The 16,327-nt window shown below is 38.6% G+C and overlaps 1 protein-coding gene across 1 annotated transcript in view; it reads left to right on the forward strand.

Moving 5' to 3' along the window:
- The first annotated feature begins 2,139 nt into the window (after nt 1–2,139).
- ttc12 (tetratricopeptide repeat domain 12) overlaps nt 2,140–16,327 on the forward strand; it is a 17,590-nt gene continuing 3,402 nt past the window's right edge. Inside the window, exons 1-17 of the mRNA XM_078243734.1 lie at nt 2,140–2,274; nt 3,138–3,292; nt 3,623–3,644; nt 4,954–5,031; nt 5,146–5,267; nt 5,709–5,768; nt 6,530–6,601; nt 6,960–7,020; nt 7,750–7,938; nt 10,689–10,758; nt 12,011–12,099; nt 12,533–12,701; nt 13,196–13,291; nt 14,283–14,346; nt 14,471–14,605; nt 14,847–14,939; nt 15,311–15,379. Of these exons, the coding sequence (XP_078099860.1) occupies nt 2,220–2,274; nt 3,138–3,292; nt 3,623–3,644; nt 4,954–5,031; nt 5,146–5,267; nt 5,709–5,768; nt 6,530–6,601; nt 6,960–7,020; nt 7,750–7,938; nt 10,689–10,758; nt 12,011–12,099; nt 12,533–12,701; nt 13,196–13,291; nt 14,283–14,346; nt 14,471–14,605; nt 14,847–14,939; nt 15,311–15,379 (1,599 nt within the window). The 5' untranslated portion in view covers nt 2,140–2,219. The remainder of the gene's footprint in view (nt 2,275–3,137; nt 3,293–3,622; nt 3,645–4,953; nt 5,032–5,145; nt 5,268–5,708; nt 5,769–6,529; nt 6,602–6,959; nt 7,021–7,749; nt 7,939–10,688; nt 10,759–12,010; nt 12,100–12,532; nt 12,702–13,195; nt 13,292–14,282; nt 14,347–14,470; nt 14,606–14,846; nt 14,940–15,310; nt 15,380–16,327) is intronic.

Genomic DNA, 16,327 nt, shown 5'->3' on the forward strand with positions numbered 1-16,327 from the left:
TGATCTCTCTCAACCTACAACTTAATATTTAAAAAAAAAAAAAGATCACAGTGAATGGCAAGTGTGTTGTGTCTCTGGAATGTTTTATACTTTTATACTGTTTTTCTAGCTGTGGGCTCAGTGGCCTTTGAGGGATGAGGTCAATGCTCCCATTGCTTTTTAGGACACTTCATGAAGTGAATTGTGCCAAATGATGTTGCCCACCATTGGCGATTTTAGACCCTTTTTAGGGGGGCTCAAGCAGGAACCCAGAAACAGGTTTAATATCCTGTGTCGCTGTTCATTCACGGCTGTGTTTGTGAGAGCTCACATTTTTCATACCAGAAGGAATTAGGTGCAATGTCTTTCCTTATCAAACCGCTGAACACAACCTTATTGAGGAGATGTAATCTTATTCTCTTTATAATCTCATTTTAGTTATTGAATTATGTAATATGTGGTAAATATCCCAGACAGTTACATTGATTTTAGATTTAAAAGTTAAAAGTCAATTTGTAATTTTGCAACATTTAGCGTAACACACAGGAATATTCATATAGAAAAGTTTAACTTACAGAAGAAAAAATGTTACTGTTTGATATTAACTTACTTGATGTTATATCTCAATACTTGCACATTCCTGATATTATCAGTATAGCATGTACTTTGGCATTTAGAACAAATCTTTGTGTTTTGCAACACCTTCGCAATTAGAGAGACTTTAAATTGGGGAAACATTTGATTCTTGCAAAAACCACAGCCCAACCAGGATGTCTTAGTGCATATCTCAACAACAACAACAACAAATCCCGATTGTTGACAATCAGTCATTTCTGACAATTTCCATTGTTTAAAAGATGGAATTGAAACTGCATTACCATTCAAGAGTGCTGAAGACATCAGCTATCTTTCTTAGTTTTATTAGAGCTGTATTAGCCACTATCTGCTTCTGTAACTCAAAGTACTATCTTCCTATACCTGTGGTTCTTTTGTTTTGTTGCTGGCACCGGTCCAAAGGAGTCAGACCATAATAATAATAATAATAATAATATATGCAATAATAATAATGTTCCTCTGCTGATGGGCCCTTCTGGGTTATTCCATCACTCAGCCTTTAATGACTTTGCTGCACAGAATGCAAGGAGTCACAGCCTGGTTAGAAAAAGATGCCAAACATTTCACTTGTCTAATTCCCAGAACCTGTAGTGACAGTCCGGTATGTGACATTTTGGCATTTTCAAATAATGTACTGATGAGGCTTATTAAAAGCAGTTTTTTTTTCCTCTACTGATTTTGTGGCTATAGCCTAATTCTTCTCACTGTGTATCTTTACATTTTTATTAAGATAGGCAATCTCTTACTCCTTCCCAAAGTTATGGCAACATTGAATGTTCATTAACTGTATAATGATGATGATTTTTGAAATGTGTTTGCAAAGCTGTGTCTCTTTATGTGCATTTAACCACAAGGAGGCAGTGGTGATCTGTTGATGAGAAAAATGGAGGATGAAGAGGTGTAGGATGTCCTCATATGAAGGTGGTCATTTAACGTAAAAGCAGGTTCATTGGAGTGTTGAGGAGATATACAGTAGCTTTGGCCACTCTGTAGGACTACTAACCTCACAGCACAGTATGGAAGAACAGAATATATATGCAGGGAAATGGGGTCCCTGAAGCACTTTACAGTCTAGTGAATGAAATATCAAAGAGTAATGGCAGCCATACAATTATTTATGTCAGTTCATAACACAGCTTTGTTGTTGTTTTTTTGGATTGAGGAAAAAAATATGACCACCCAAATACAGGGAGAGAAGTGCTGCCTTAAAGTGCTGTCATGAAGATCACACATTGAACAGATGTGTATACTTCTTTTGTTTGATATGTTTGTACTGCATACAACATTACAACCATAGACGGTAGGTTACAACCTATTTTATACAGTCTATGGGTACAAACCGACCAACAAAACAACTTCACTGAATTCAGTTATTCTTTACTCTAATGATTATCTTCTACGCATTACTACTACTGTGGCATAACGTTAATGACATCGTGTGCAGTTTTAAGTTTAAGACAGGAGTTTACGAGCGGCTTATGAAAGCATCACGTCACTATGGTAACTCACTGAGACTTCTGACTGAAAGTCCGTGTGAAGAAATTTTAGCGTTAGCTAGCTAAGACAAAATAGAGCTAGCTACGTATCTTAGTAAATAATAAAAGCAGGCTTGAAAAGGCAAAAGCATGATGGACAAACTTGAAGACTTCGAGAGTTTTTTGAAGAATGTTGATAAAATAAGTGAGTAATATAGCGGTGAACCTTTTATGGCTAACGTTATCTTGTGCCAGAATCAAGGGGAGCAAAATGAACGTATTAGTTTGCTAAATAGCTTTACAATCGGGTCAAGTATTGTTTTACCAGCTAATGTAGAAACAGTTACTGTAAGTTAAGTTAACGTAACGTTACCAACTCACTCAAATTATTGTTGTAACGTTAGTTCAGACAGTCCATTGTTTTTATAAAGCTAAAAGTTAGACATTAACGTTACCACTTAGGCTAACGTTACGTACAATGACGTTAACGTTACTGTTTCATGCAACCATACTTGGGACTGGCTATTTTTTTGTTGTAGCCTATATGATCATGTCGACTTTGATGAAGTTGTTGGAAAATTGTAACGTTATTTGTATATGGTAATTTGTATGTGGTAACATATGCAAGTAGCTAGGTTAGAATTAGGAAAATATGTATGAATTGTATGAAACGTCAATCAAGTAAAAAACAAAAATTAAAAGAAACACGACGCGATCTACGTTAATTACGTAAATTACATATAATATTACACGTAACTAACGTAGCCGTAACTACACACACTGTAACCTACACAGTCTCCGTAGCGTGAGGAATTCACAACAGTAACGAGTAACGATGCAGCACATAAAAAATGTATCGGAGTAAAAGTATTTCATTCATCGAAAATATGTACTCAAGTAAAAGTAAAAGTACGAGAAAAAAATAATACTCCAGTAGAGTACAGATACAGCCTTTTAGTACTTAAGTAGAGTAGTGAAGTGAACTTCGTTACTATACAGCTATGATATATATATATATATATTTTGAATATGTGAGCATAGGCTGTAAACAGTAAATTATATCTTCAGGTGAGATAGTGAAGGATCTAAAGTCCATTGATGTTGAAGTCCAGCAAAAAGCAATGGAGACTGCTGATTGCTACATTGCTGCCTTGGATGAACCCTGCAGGACAAAAGTCAACAAGACTACAATCAACACAAACCCACCACTTCAGCCTTCCTTGGTAAATACATGCACACAAAGTCATCTAGGTACAGTTGAACTTCTTCTCATGTTCTCTGTCTGTCTCAGTCTTTCTCTCTCTGTCTGTCTGTGCCTTGGTCTGTCCCTCGATCTGTCTGTCTGTCTCTCTGACTCTGGCTCTCTCTCTTGCCATCTCTGTCCCTCTCAACACATCACACAAACACACAGAGCACATTTTCACAACTTCTTGTTGTCTATCTTGTCCTTTTCATTTAAGAAAGAACAAGGTGATGTACAGTAAGTACTGTAATGACTAGGTAGGTAGTTCTTTTTAAACATTCTATTTTATCGTTCTTTTCCTGTTTTACAGGGTCTGCAGAATGAAAGTCCAGGTGAGCGGGTTACGTGGTTGTCCCTTGCACTTAATTTAAACATTGTTAAAGCAGACGTATATGTCCTTCTTGTGCATAGCAAGAAAAGTTTCTCTGAGCCAAACAAAATACAGCAATACATATAATCTATGTATCTGTTTTTTTTCTTCAAAGATTGTTCTGATTTTTGTTCATTATGTATCAGTAAGTAGTTTCTTGTAACATTCAAGGTCTTTTTTTATGTGGCCAGTTGAAGTTTAGAGCAGCCGTGACATTTTCCTGAGGCACAGTGAGATTTATCAATAAACTGCATCTGTTTGGCAGGTTGGTGACTCACCATGTGCCATAGTATGAAGAGAGATGTGTTACAAGGTGTGTCCTTAGCATTACAGTGGCCCTCTGGAATTTTTGTTTTGAGGGTGACCATGTTTTGCTCTATGTCCCACTTTCCTGCTCAGACCAGTTAGCTGGCAGAGGTTTGATAAGGGTGTGAAGTGAACTCGTCACTCTCTTATCAAACTGTCAGTATGTCAAGGTGAGGAGGGTCCCGCTATGGGTTAGAGGAAATGAATGATTGGACATGAGTGATATGTTTTTGTTGGTTTGTTTGTGGTTTGAGGCCTCTTACAATGCTTAGTGGATAGGAGACTTGTAGTATTGACTGTTTAGTCCACCAAGGCCCTACACTTCAGAAATATTTATGCATCAGACAATGTGGGAGAAGCCACGCAAAATTGCTAGGTATAGGTTAGCATGCAGCACATTTATATGCTGAGAAGTTGCTGTGGTGATATTAAAAGCTGTTATTACTTTGTTTTATATATATGTCGTATAAAAAATGGGTTTTCATCATATTAACACTTCTTTTCAATTAATTCTGGGGTGAAATTCATCAATAACAGTTAAGCTGCAAATGCATAAACGTTTTAGACCTCTGTGTGTCACACCACTAATATTGAAGATAACATAGCATACATTGAATTCGCAAAATTAGTAAATAAAAAGTAATTATGTGTTTGAGGCTGGGAAGACGGCATTTTTTTAAATGACCTCCAACTGATATTTATTACATTGGACTTAAAGCAATATCTGTCTTTGGGAGAACATTCTTAGCATTAACAATTACACACGGACCCTCTGGGTTTTCGATAGTCACCAAAGATGGGTGACCAGTGTTTTTTTCCGATGAGTTTTTTATTAGACTGGACAGTACTGATGATTGGATTTTGCTATCTGAAGTATTTCCTGATGACAAATATCTTTAGAGTTCTCTCCTTTTCTCTTCCCTCATGCTTAAGAGTTTTCCTTTTCCTTCCTTTTTTTTTACCAGTGAATTTCATGACGATTATGGAGAGAGATGCTGAAGACAGGAGTGTAAGGAGGATTGCAAAAGCAAAAAAGGCAACTGGTGTGTGATTCTCTGTTCCTTAAAGATGCTGTAGGAGGTGAACAGTTTGCATACTTGCTGCTCTGTTGGGCAAACAATACGTCCTTTTCAATGTTGTACCGTTTGTTACTGCAGCTCTCAAAGACAAGGGGAATGAAGCTTTTGCTCAAGAAGACTATGAAACTGCTGTGCAGTATTACAGTGATGGCTTGGCTGAACTACGGGACATGCAGCCATTGTACACCAACCGAGCACAAGTGAATATCTTCAACTATGTTTTTCATCTTTCAAATGTTTTATAACGACAACACAAATTGTGTTTTGTAATTTAATCCCATGAGTTTATCCCAGATTCTGGGCAAAAGTGACTAAAGAAGAAGAAATCGGAGCTGGTTTTGTGTACCTTTCACTGTAACATAATGAAAAAACATTTGGTTTCACAGAGGTCGCAAGGCAACCTGCAGCTATTTTAATTTGAATAAGATTATGGCAATGTGCAATTAAGTTAATTTAATAATCAATATGTTCCCTTCCAAAGACCCAGCATCTTGAAAGTCTGCTCTATGGTATATTAATAACCAAACAATGCTTCACGACTAATCACATTCTTTACTTTGTGAGCCCATTCAGGCCAAGTTTATTTTGTGTCTGTTTTTTAATGCCCAGTTACCACCTGTCCAATGTTTAAATCTATTTAGGCCTACATCAAGCTAGGGAAGTACAAGGAGGCCATCAGTGACTGTGAATGGGCCCTGAAGGTAAGACTGAGCTGGTAACTGGGGTCAGTGTCTCATTCATTCATAGTGTCATCTGAGGTACTGTTCTTTGTGAAGCTTGGAGCTCAAAGGAGATATGTTTAGTAGGAAAATGGGTTGAATGGGTTAACAGTGGGCTATGCTCTGTCCTGCACTGCACTGAAACAGTAATGGATACACGATACAGGTGATGGCGCAGTGGCTATGACACATGCCTTTGGTGTGGGAGCTCTGGGTTCAATTCCCACTGTGATACATCAACCAATGAGACCCTGAGAAAGCCACTTAACCCCTAGTTGCTCCAGAGGCGTGCATCCTCTGACATATGTAGCAACTGTAAGTTGCTTTGGATAAAAGCAGCGGCTAAATGACATGTAATCAGCAGTGCAGAAATGTTCTCTGGCGAGGAGGTTGTGTTTAAAAAAAGTGGACAAAAATGAATAGCGTTCATGAGTCCTTCCTAATTTGGTAGTTTGTTTGGAGTTATGTTTTCTTCAGGTTACTCAAGCCAAATGCAAGTTTACAATGAAAAATTCTTCCTCTAGTTTTGGAGGACAAGTACGCTCTATAAAGCAACTGTGTTTTTCTGTAATATATCTGTAACACATTTCTGGAGTGGAGGGTGTCTCTGAAGTTCAGATTGAAGATTTCTCCCTTCCTGTGCCAGTGTTGTCAAGCAGAGACATAAATTCACCATTATGTAGATGTGTTGATGCTGAAGCGCTTTAACTTATACACTCCCTTGATCATTTTCTCTCTGTCAGTGTAATGAGAGGTGCATTAAGGCGTACCTACACATGGGGAAAGCATATCTGGCATTAAAGAAATATAATGAGGTGAGAATGATTTCCTGTCATTACATCTAATCACAGATAGCATCTCATCTAGCTGTAGCAGAAACCTGGCTACATAATGAAAGTTGTATGCCAGGAATAGACAATGAGAATACAAGCAGTATTTTTTATAGGCATACATTAACAGGAAAATGTAACTGGTTAAAAATTAAAAAAATTATATCTGGTTAAATTCTTTGTTTATACAAGTATTGTAAAGTGCATCATAGTTTTCTATATACCACTCTTGTGCTGATATACTGTTGTCTTTTGGAGTGACCAGAATCATATTGATTTCAATAATTTTAGAAGTGAAGCATATCGTATAACCAGTAATGATCCAAATTCTTCTCTTTTTCAGTCCAGAAACTGCTTTGAAAAGATTGTGGAAATTGAACCTGCAAAGGAAAAGATGGTGAAAGGTAAAGAAAATGTAATTCTTTTTTTAGGGGTTAGGAAAACTTCAATCGTGAATATATTCAAGCCCTTTAGTGATAACTGCCCTCATTTGCTATGTATCATTTCCAATCATTTTAAGTCGGTGCACTTCTATGTTTTTTTCCCACATGATTCAGTTTGGTTATTATTCCATTAAATCATTTATACATTGTTGGTAATGGTCTTGCCACATATACCTCAAATTTAAAGTTAGACCGGAGCCCATCAACAGTAGAGTGGACATTCTCCATTGTTGTTGAGTTGTTTGTTAGTGATGTGGTCTCACTGACTGCAGCCTATTTAATTGCAAGACTTAATGCTAACCTGAAGCTTAATGTCACTCTGTTGTTGCCCAACCAAAACATAAATTTTGTTTTCTTCCCAGTAATTATAATCCTAATTGTGTTTTTATACTTAACTTTTTGTTTACAAATACTTTTGAAAATGATTCATCCAGCTATAAACTCTGAAAAATGTCTCTCTACATATTGCGCTAAATGTTTGGTCAGAACCTAACCTTCCTTTACTTTGTGGCTATCATCACACATATGTACACCGTTTTGCAGTCTCTTTGCTATTGTCCTATGTGATGCAGCAATACAGTTCTAATACTTTTGCGTACTGCTATGGTGGTATGATGGTAATAACTTTCTGTCAGATCACAGTCTGCTTTCTCTTCTTTCCTCTTTATCTCCTTTGCTTTCTCCATGCAGAACACCTGACCCAGGTACATTTGGAAGAGGTTAGAGCGAGTCAGGAGATGAATGCAATGCAAGAGTTTGACAAGGGAGAGGCCAATGCCACAAAAGTGCCCCAGCTGCTGGAGAAGCTGTCAAGGCCCGGCCAGATTCCCTTGTACTACTGTGGAGGATTGGAGATTCTGTCACAAGCAGTTACTGACTGTAAGTGTTCTTTTGGGAGAAGTTTATTTCTACAATTATCCTTTTCCTTTAATCTCTTTCAATAACCTGCTTCACTGATCCACCAACAGTTTTTCCCGGTTCTATGGCTAAAAGTATCAGAAAACTATCAGCCTTCAGGCTAGGGTTACGAAGACTCAAAGGAGAAAAACAGAGTCAATATAGTACCTAAGTACTCACAGCAAGCATTTTTGGGCATGGCATCAGGTGAAACAGGGCAGCTGCAAAAACTGATTGTTTCATGTCTTGTTCTATGACAATGGAAGAGAGCGGAGACTTAACACTGTCCATCACTGATTTCTCTTCATGCTCCATTTGCTTGTCACAGTAAAGCGCCTTTCCAATATAGAGTATAAAGCCACACTGACAGAGCAAAACCTCAGAGGATAGGTATATGTACCATAACACTATGTAACACTGTACAATTACACAGCTGCATAAAAAAAATGCTTTTCAGAACAATTTAGTTTGTGTTTTTATTTCATTATCAGATCAATAAAAACAAGTTGTCTGCTATTTGGCGATGCCTGGAGAGGAGTAAAACCTTCAGTGCTGGTATGATTTGATTTGTGACCTGTTTCTGATCATCACATTTAGCAGAATTAGACATTCCCTTGGTGTATACTGTAAATGATGATGTCATTTGGTTGCTGAACTGCTGAGCGGGCTGTTCCGAGATAGCAGTGTCAGCTGTTCCATCAGTTAAGTGACATGAATAATAAACTTTAAAAATTAAATGACTAACATCAAAATATTGTATGAGCTTGTAGTGTACAGGGTTGTGTAGGCAATGTTAGATGTATTTGGTGTTGAGAGCAGATACAAAGGGGGGTTGTTATGGGATGACAGCAAACACTACAGTATTAAGCCTTGTGGGGCTGTCTTGGGTGCAATTTAATGAGACACCTGTGATGGCAGGTGTCCATTCCATAACCTCAGTGGCAGTACCTGCATTCAACCCTGTCAGATTTAGAGTAGTTAAGATAGTGAATGGTAGATTTATGACAGCCTAGCCTGAGGTCCTGTAGATGGACAGCGTCTCTGGAAGATGCCAGGATTATCATTGCTGCTATCGTCTCGTTTATTTATAGTTTTTATATACTTTATGTAGAGTAAGCATATCAGTTTTAGATTGCTACTATTTTACCTAAAGAAATGAAAACCATGACGGAGATGGGTTTGACTTTTTTGAAGGCATATATAGCAAATGTCACCATTTTTTATTTAATTAATTTAATGAGTTCTTCTTTGAACACAGGCGTATTTCCAAGGTGGCAAACTGAATCACTTGCAAGGGCCCGTTCTCTGCCCAAAACATTGTTAGAGGGCCTGCTCTCTCTATGGACCCCAGTGTAACCGCACTGCCTGCACAGTCTGTATTTACTCCCCTGGTCAAGAGTGAGTTTTTTTTTTTAGGGGACCCAGTATTTCTAGCAGCGTCCCTGAGCAAGAAAAAACAGCTCATAAAAACTTTGTTGAAAAAGAACACTGGCCGACACTAACTCTTCATCAAAGTACCACTAAGAACAAATCCCATACTGCAACTTGATGGGGGAAATGATTCCAGATGACAAATCACATCTAGCTTTAGCTTAGAACTAGCACAGTGCCTGTTGCTCAAGGTTTCAGAAGAGTGAAATCAAACAGGCTAGGCAGGAATATGCCTCTCACGTCCCTAATTTCTTCTTAGTACGGTAAACAGAATTGTGATCTTGTGCTTGTGGAAAATTTGTTGTTGTATAGTGTATCTGTGGCACAAGATTGCAAGATATGTATTTACCAAGTCCTCTACTGAATGAAAAGGGGCCATTGTAGACAGGCTGCAGCTGCTCTCCACCAGTTTGTTCACCACTCTCCTGTCAGCTGCTGAGATTTTTGTAAATGATTTTGACCCAAGAAATGACTTTGAAACTCCACACCACTGATGTAACTCGTTTTAGCTGTTGCCAAAAGGCAGAAATTGTGGCTTTTGGAAAACAACCTAGCCGTACAATTTATCAAGGTCAATGGCTCTCTCCGGAGTTTTTTTAATTTGTTATATTTCAGCTAAGAAAGAAGCTGTAAACAAGTAGTTCTGACATGCTTCACACCATTGCTGCTCTCATACAGGACTTGTATAATTTAGGTACTTTGACCACACAGCCAAGACGGATGAAAATGGTCAAGTGAAGATTGTCACTCAGTAAACCGAGTAAAATGACCAGTAAATCATTGTGTAATGCTAACTCTCTATTTTGTTTTAACAAGTGTATGTATCACTGTTTGTAATATGCTGTATTCCATTGCACTGACTGTGCAGAATGGCAAACATTTCTTATCAAATCAATCTTTTTTCTTCATTTAGATGAATAAAAGTGTACTGTCACATGATATAATACCTGTCTCACAGTGCCATTCGATGGAAAAGGGCAACACTTACATAACTCACAACTGAAAGGATCTCAGCAGGGCTGACATTACAAGCTTTTCCCTCTAAAAGTGCTCCCTCACTGCTCTGCTCTACGTTCTGTAGATGCCAACTCATAAGTGGAAAATACACCATTCCTCTCTTCATCTTCATCTGTCCACACATTTTATTTATTCTTTTCTCTTGTGCCCTTGACTGTAAAGCGGTGAACAAAGCAAGCTAAACTAAGAGAGACGTGTTGTGTTTCTCTAAAACCCACAAGGCTACCTGGTGATGATATGCAGTTTTCTGCCTTCTTACCCTATCTACTGTTCTCTTTTAACAGGTACAGGCCAGACCCTTTTCAGAATGAACAATGGCTTTAGTATCATCAGCAGCAATGACACGGTGAGGAGGTAAGGAGACCAGAGGGAGAGGTTGCTGTCAGCCCTCAGTGGAGCTTTGACAGATGGAACCAGAGACAGGGGCATACAGAGACAATGATGGCCTAAACTAGAGAGATCATTCTCCGCCTGCCCTCGCTCTCTCTCGCTGGTTGTTTGTGTGGTCGCGAGAGGAAAAGATGATCACACTGAAGATTGAGATGAGCACTAAAATGAGCAAAGGCCCTGTGTTTTGTCCATGAAAGAGGGGGTGTTTTGTACAAGACACAAATTATGACTCCCTCATGTCGGATCAGTAAGGTTATTATTAACTTGTCACACACTTTCCATCTTGCCCATTGTCAGCACTGTCATTATTCAAGTTAGAACACAGTGTCACGAAAATAGAGAGTGCAACAAAATTGTAGTCTGCGCTTGATGAAAATGGTCAAGGATACTGTTGTGAGGTATAGCCAGATGCAAGCAAGTAAAACCTATGTAAGCCATGTCACAAAGAAGGCCAGTGCATTGTTGCCTACTATAGAAAGCTTTAAAGGAGTGGGGTCTGAATATTTTAGTCAAGGTGCTCCCTGGTATTGAATGCACAGGTCTCCAAAAAAGCGCAAAAAAGAAGAAAGAAAACCCTGTTTCTATTATAGAAAAAAGGTATTGTCAAGATGGCTAATGTTATAATGTATAACAGATAATGGGATAAGAAATCAGGCTATAACCTTCAGCCATCAAGAAGCAGCACATACAAGCTTCCTCAGGGCAGAGACAACATTTGCAAACCCCTTAGTAGGATAACAGATGCCTTCTCAGGTAGCATGTGAGTGATGGCCAAGTGGCTATGTCACAAGGTGCTTACATCAAATGTAGATAAACGGAAGGGCAAAGTGCTTTATGATGTTTACATGTAAGTGTAGTATCAGTTCCGATGCATACCTCATCACTGTTTGCTAAAAAAAAACATGTTTCATGCTTTTACACTTACTTTATTTATATAGCTGTACTGAAATACATTTTCCCAATTCATTATATTTTGATAGTAGAATGTTCTTTGGTACATACAAACTTAATATCCATATGAAATGAAATGGCAGCTTGCTCTTGTGAATTATGTTGAATGTGTCTGATGTAATTTACTGATTTTTGACCCCAAAGTAAATATTGGACATGTGTCATGTGTTACATTCTGATTTTGTAGTTCTAATTTGATTTCCATCCTTTATGTTATGTTGAGATACATCTTTACTGGCATACTTGAGTTTTACTTTCTCCACAGTTGCCTGTTGCAGAAAACAAAGGATCCAGACAGCCAGGAGTTGTGTGTATCTGTTCTGAAATTATGGAGGGTTATTGGTTGTGGAAACGGTATGTAGTTATTGAGTTACACTTCCTTTTCTGTCTTTGTCCAAGTAGCAATTTCCTCTCACTGAGTTAGCAGGAAATAAAAAGATAAATGAAGTAATTGAAATACTTATATAATCCTCTATAATTGCATTGTGTCATTACTGCACAGCTTGTCAATGTGATACTTGCACCTTCTCTTTTGTCAAGCCTTTATTTGCACAAGCTGTGTGGGCACATCAACTGTTTGTGCCAACTGTGATCATTTCTTTAAACGGCTATTCACGTATGTGTGTGTTAATACCTTTTGAACAACAACGCATTTCTTCCGTATCAACACAAGTATAGTGTTCATGTAATTGGGTTTATGGACTAGGTTGTTGTTTCTTTGGGAACATAACACGGTACTGTGTCCAGTGAGCTCATTTTTTCATTCATGTTTTCCTTTTGCTTTCAGATGAAAACCAGAAAATGTTGATGACATGCCCAGTCACCAGACGGTCCATTGTTTACTTGGTAACATCAGAGCATGTTGCTGTGCAGGAAGAATGCCTGGCATTAATATGTTTGTACTCACAGATGCCACATGGCAGACGTTTGGCCATTGACAACCTGGATGTGCACATGTAAGACATTTATTTATGTTGTCCATTAGATGCAACTAATGAGAGCAATAACATAGCTGGAGTAAGAATATACTAATATGTAGACAGAGATGGTAGGCTTACTGTATGTTCTAATAAGCCAAATTATTTTTTAACCCTTTGTTCTTTATCCCCTCCCATCCCTATACTTTTTGAATTTCACATTGTTCCCTTTCTTATGAAATCAGTCCAGGGGCTTTAGGTCAGCCCTGGGCCATTTGTTTGTGATCGTCAGTCAAACTGCCATGTCCATTAAATGAGATTTCAAGACATATATTATTCATCATTGTTCTGGGACATACAGTATTATCAGCTGCAGCTGATTGGATTTTCAGAGGATTAGGAAAAAGTAATACTATTGCTCCTTTTTGGCATTATTATAATACTGATATATTATTCTTTCTATCCTCTTTCTCTCGCTCTTCTTTTTCCTCTCTTGTTCTTTATCTTGCTCTACTCTTAATCTGGATCTAAAGGTTAGTGAGGAACCTCATGGTGTGCATTTCAAAGCCAAAGCAGCAGCAGGAGAACACAGCGGTCAACATTCTGGAGAACTTTGCAGCAGAAAACAAGTATTACTGATATGCAGCCTAACTAAAACACCACAGTTATTCCAGTTATTTGTATATCCTCACACCTTAGAACATGTTGAATTTGATCTCTGGATGAGGAAATACATATTTTCAGATACAGAATTCTGAATATGACCCACCAGATAGTCCATTTTCCTCCCACACATCCTATCCATGGATATTAAAAGCACTTTAAACTCCATTGTTGCATTGTGTCAGGAAGGGTCCTCTGAGAAATGGAAAGTGTGACATCTTTAATAATTCAATACGTGCTATCCAAGTGTTTATGTCAATTGAAAGGAAAAGGCCATTCTCAACCTGTTTTTCTCTCTGGTGCCTCCATGAAAACAAAACATGAAAGGACAACCCAGGCTCTCCAACACAGCAGGAAATAAGTCGAAGTGTCAAGCAGTGAAATGGGGAGATCAATTGTCCCTGTCTATAGCTCAAAGAAAGTTACTCAACACAGATGTGTTACGCTGTATATCCTACAGAGGTTTCTCTTCAGTGTAGAGGCTCAGCTGGGTCAATGTTGGGCTTTCAAGGATATGTTTGGAGTAAAAATTAACACACTACACAACAGGTCCAAATTTCACATTGATTCCGAATCTTACAAATCTCTCTGTCTGGGTCTCTGGTGGTTTCTGATGCACTATAGGCACTTATTTGTTTAATAGGGGAAGGCCTTTAACCATTGTGCATATGTATGGTGGGTGGTAATGGCACAGTGCATATGACACATGCCTTTGGTGTGGGAGATCTGGATTCAATTCCCACTGCGATACATCAACCAATGTGTCCCTGAGCAAGACACTTAACTCCTAGTTGCTCCAGAGGCGTGCGGCCTCTGACATATGTAGCAACTGTAAGTCGCTTTGGATAAAAGGGTCAGCTAAATGGCATGTAATGTAATGTATAGATATATACAGATATACATATTATGTATCTTACATGTACATCAGATATATCTTTCAAATACTTTTTCTTACAGATTTTGCATTCAGCTAAGGGACGTGTTGACAGACTCTGTTATTGTGCCATTCACAAAACTACTGGTAAGATATGTACTGTAGATACAAAGTTTCATATTGATTTACAGTATGCGCTGAATATGTATCTGTGTGTTTATGTGTGTGTGTGTGTGTGTGTGTGTGTGTGTCTGTTTTCTTCATTTTTTAGAGTAATATAAGCAAGTCCAATCAGCATGTCCTTGCATCACTGATATCAGCTATTGGCTGTCTGGCTCGAGATGACGTCATCTGTCACAGTTTTGCTCATGATCAAGATTGTTGGAAGGCCTTTGTGGAAGCCATTGTTAGTATCTTATATATCACAGACTGGAGTCTTTGCATCGTCAAGTACAAATCACTTGTTCACTGAGTTGAATTCAGATGCCACAGCACTTAAACACAAGAAGTACAACACCACAGTATAGTCTGAATGACACAATTAGACATTTTATATAGTCTATCTTGGCTATTATGAAAATGTTTAGCTGTTTTTTAAACTCACTATGCATTTAATTCAATGTAGCTTATGTTGGCTGTCATTGCAGAGGCAGTGCAGTGCATGTGAATACAAAGAGGTAATTTACCGTATGCTTGGTTTGATCATCAACCTTTCAGCTATCACCTCTCCAATCATTCAGGTAAGACAAGTGATGTGTGATACTTGATTTACCTTGCCTGGGGTGTCAGTTATGCATGGCTATGAGTGCAAAAATCAACTTCTGTCCTTAGCTCTTGCCGTCTTAATAGTGGGCACTGTATTAACTGATGTAACGATGATACTGTATCTTAGGTTGAGCTGAATTGTCATTCAGGGTGAGGCCACCTTAAAAGAATTATATGTTTTGACACAAGATTCACTCCACACCACTTCAAGATATACTGTATTGTAAAAAGCATTTAAAGCCAATGGACAAGAGAAGAAGAGGGAGCCATGATGTGTGATGTCACCTATTCAGAGATGAAATGTATGTGAAAATTGGTTTAGCCACGTTTGCTCTCCTTTCTATAGGAGCATGCTGTTTCACTCTGTGACTGCTGCCTGGGCCTGCTGAAGGATAGTGACGGAGGAGTCATAACTGTGAGTGAACCTTACTTTAGCACTTCACTACAGTACAGTACAGGAGGGTTGAAAATCCCTTTACCCCGATTTTCCACCAGCTTTCCGAACGCAGGGCGGCTCGTGTGAAATAGACCTAGTGCGTTTTTTGAGCAGAGAGCTGCTTCACCCACGCTTCTGGGACGCGCCGTGACGCGGGTGCTGAAATATCAAGCATTGACTTGAATGGCCGCGATTGCTCGTGGGGGTCGCGGTGCCTCCGGAACGCAGCGCAGACGCGCCCGGTAGAAAAACACATCATATACTGTATGTACAGTAGTTGCTTCACTGTATTATGACTGCCATTCTGGTTGTATTGCCGTGTAGGACCAAGAAAGGTTTGAAAAATATTAGTACTGAGAAAGTTTTACAGTTGTTGAAGACACTTGTTTAAAACTTCCTCTTGTTTGTTTTCCAAACTTCCATACATCCTATAGGGAATAAAACCATCCTTCAGGTAACTAGACGAAAATAAAAGACATTTGTGTTGAGTAATGGGCCTTTTCTTGTGAGCACACTGGCAATGTGCCCCAAAAGGTGGAATCAGCAATCCATAATGTTCAGAAGATTGTATATGTGTGTCATTACAGATGATTCAAACTTCAGCTCCAGGTGCTGTTGTCTGTGCTAATGGCTGTTATAGCAGTTTCACACTGCCTATGCAATGCCCTCAGAGTCCCACACTTCCAACCATCTGTCACTTTCCTCAGTTTTAGTGCTCACTCACTGCGTGGCTGGAACTTTTTCTTCATTTTTATTGAATATCCTGAAAGTTTTTCTCTGGTCTTGTCTTATCTTGACTCCACTTTCCTCTCTAATACATCATAATGATAACAAAGCCCTAAAGCCCAAAATATTGCTGCTGGGCTGTTTTAAAATAAAATGTATGTCCATTTAGGTTTAGTTTTCTTGAGAGGAAGTTTAAGTACC

The sequence above is a fragment of the Sander vitreus genome, chromosome 3 (genome assembly GCF_031162955.1).
Source record: "Sander vitreus isolate 19-12246 chromosome 3, sanVit1, whole genome shotgun sequence".
In the NCBI taxonomy this organism is placed as follows: Eukaryota; Metazoa; Chordata; class Actinopteri; order Perciformes; family Percidae; genus Sander; species Sander vitreus.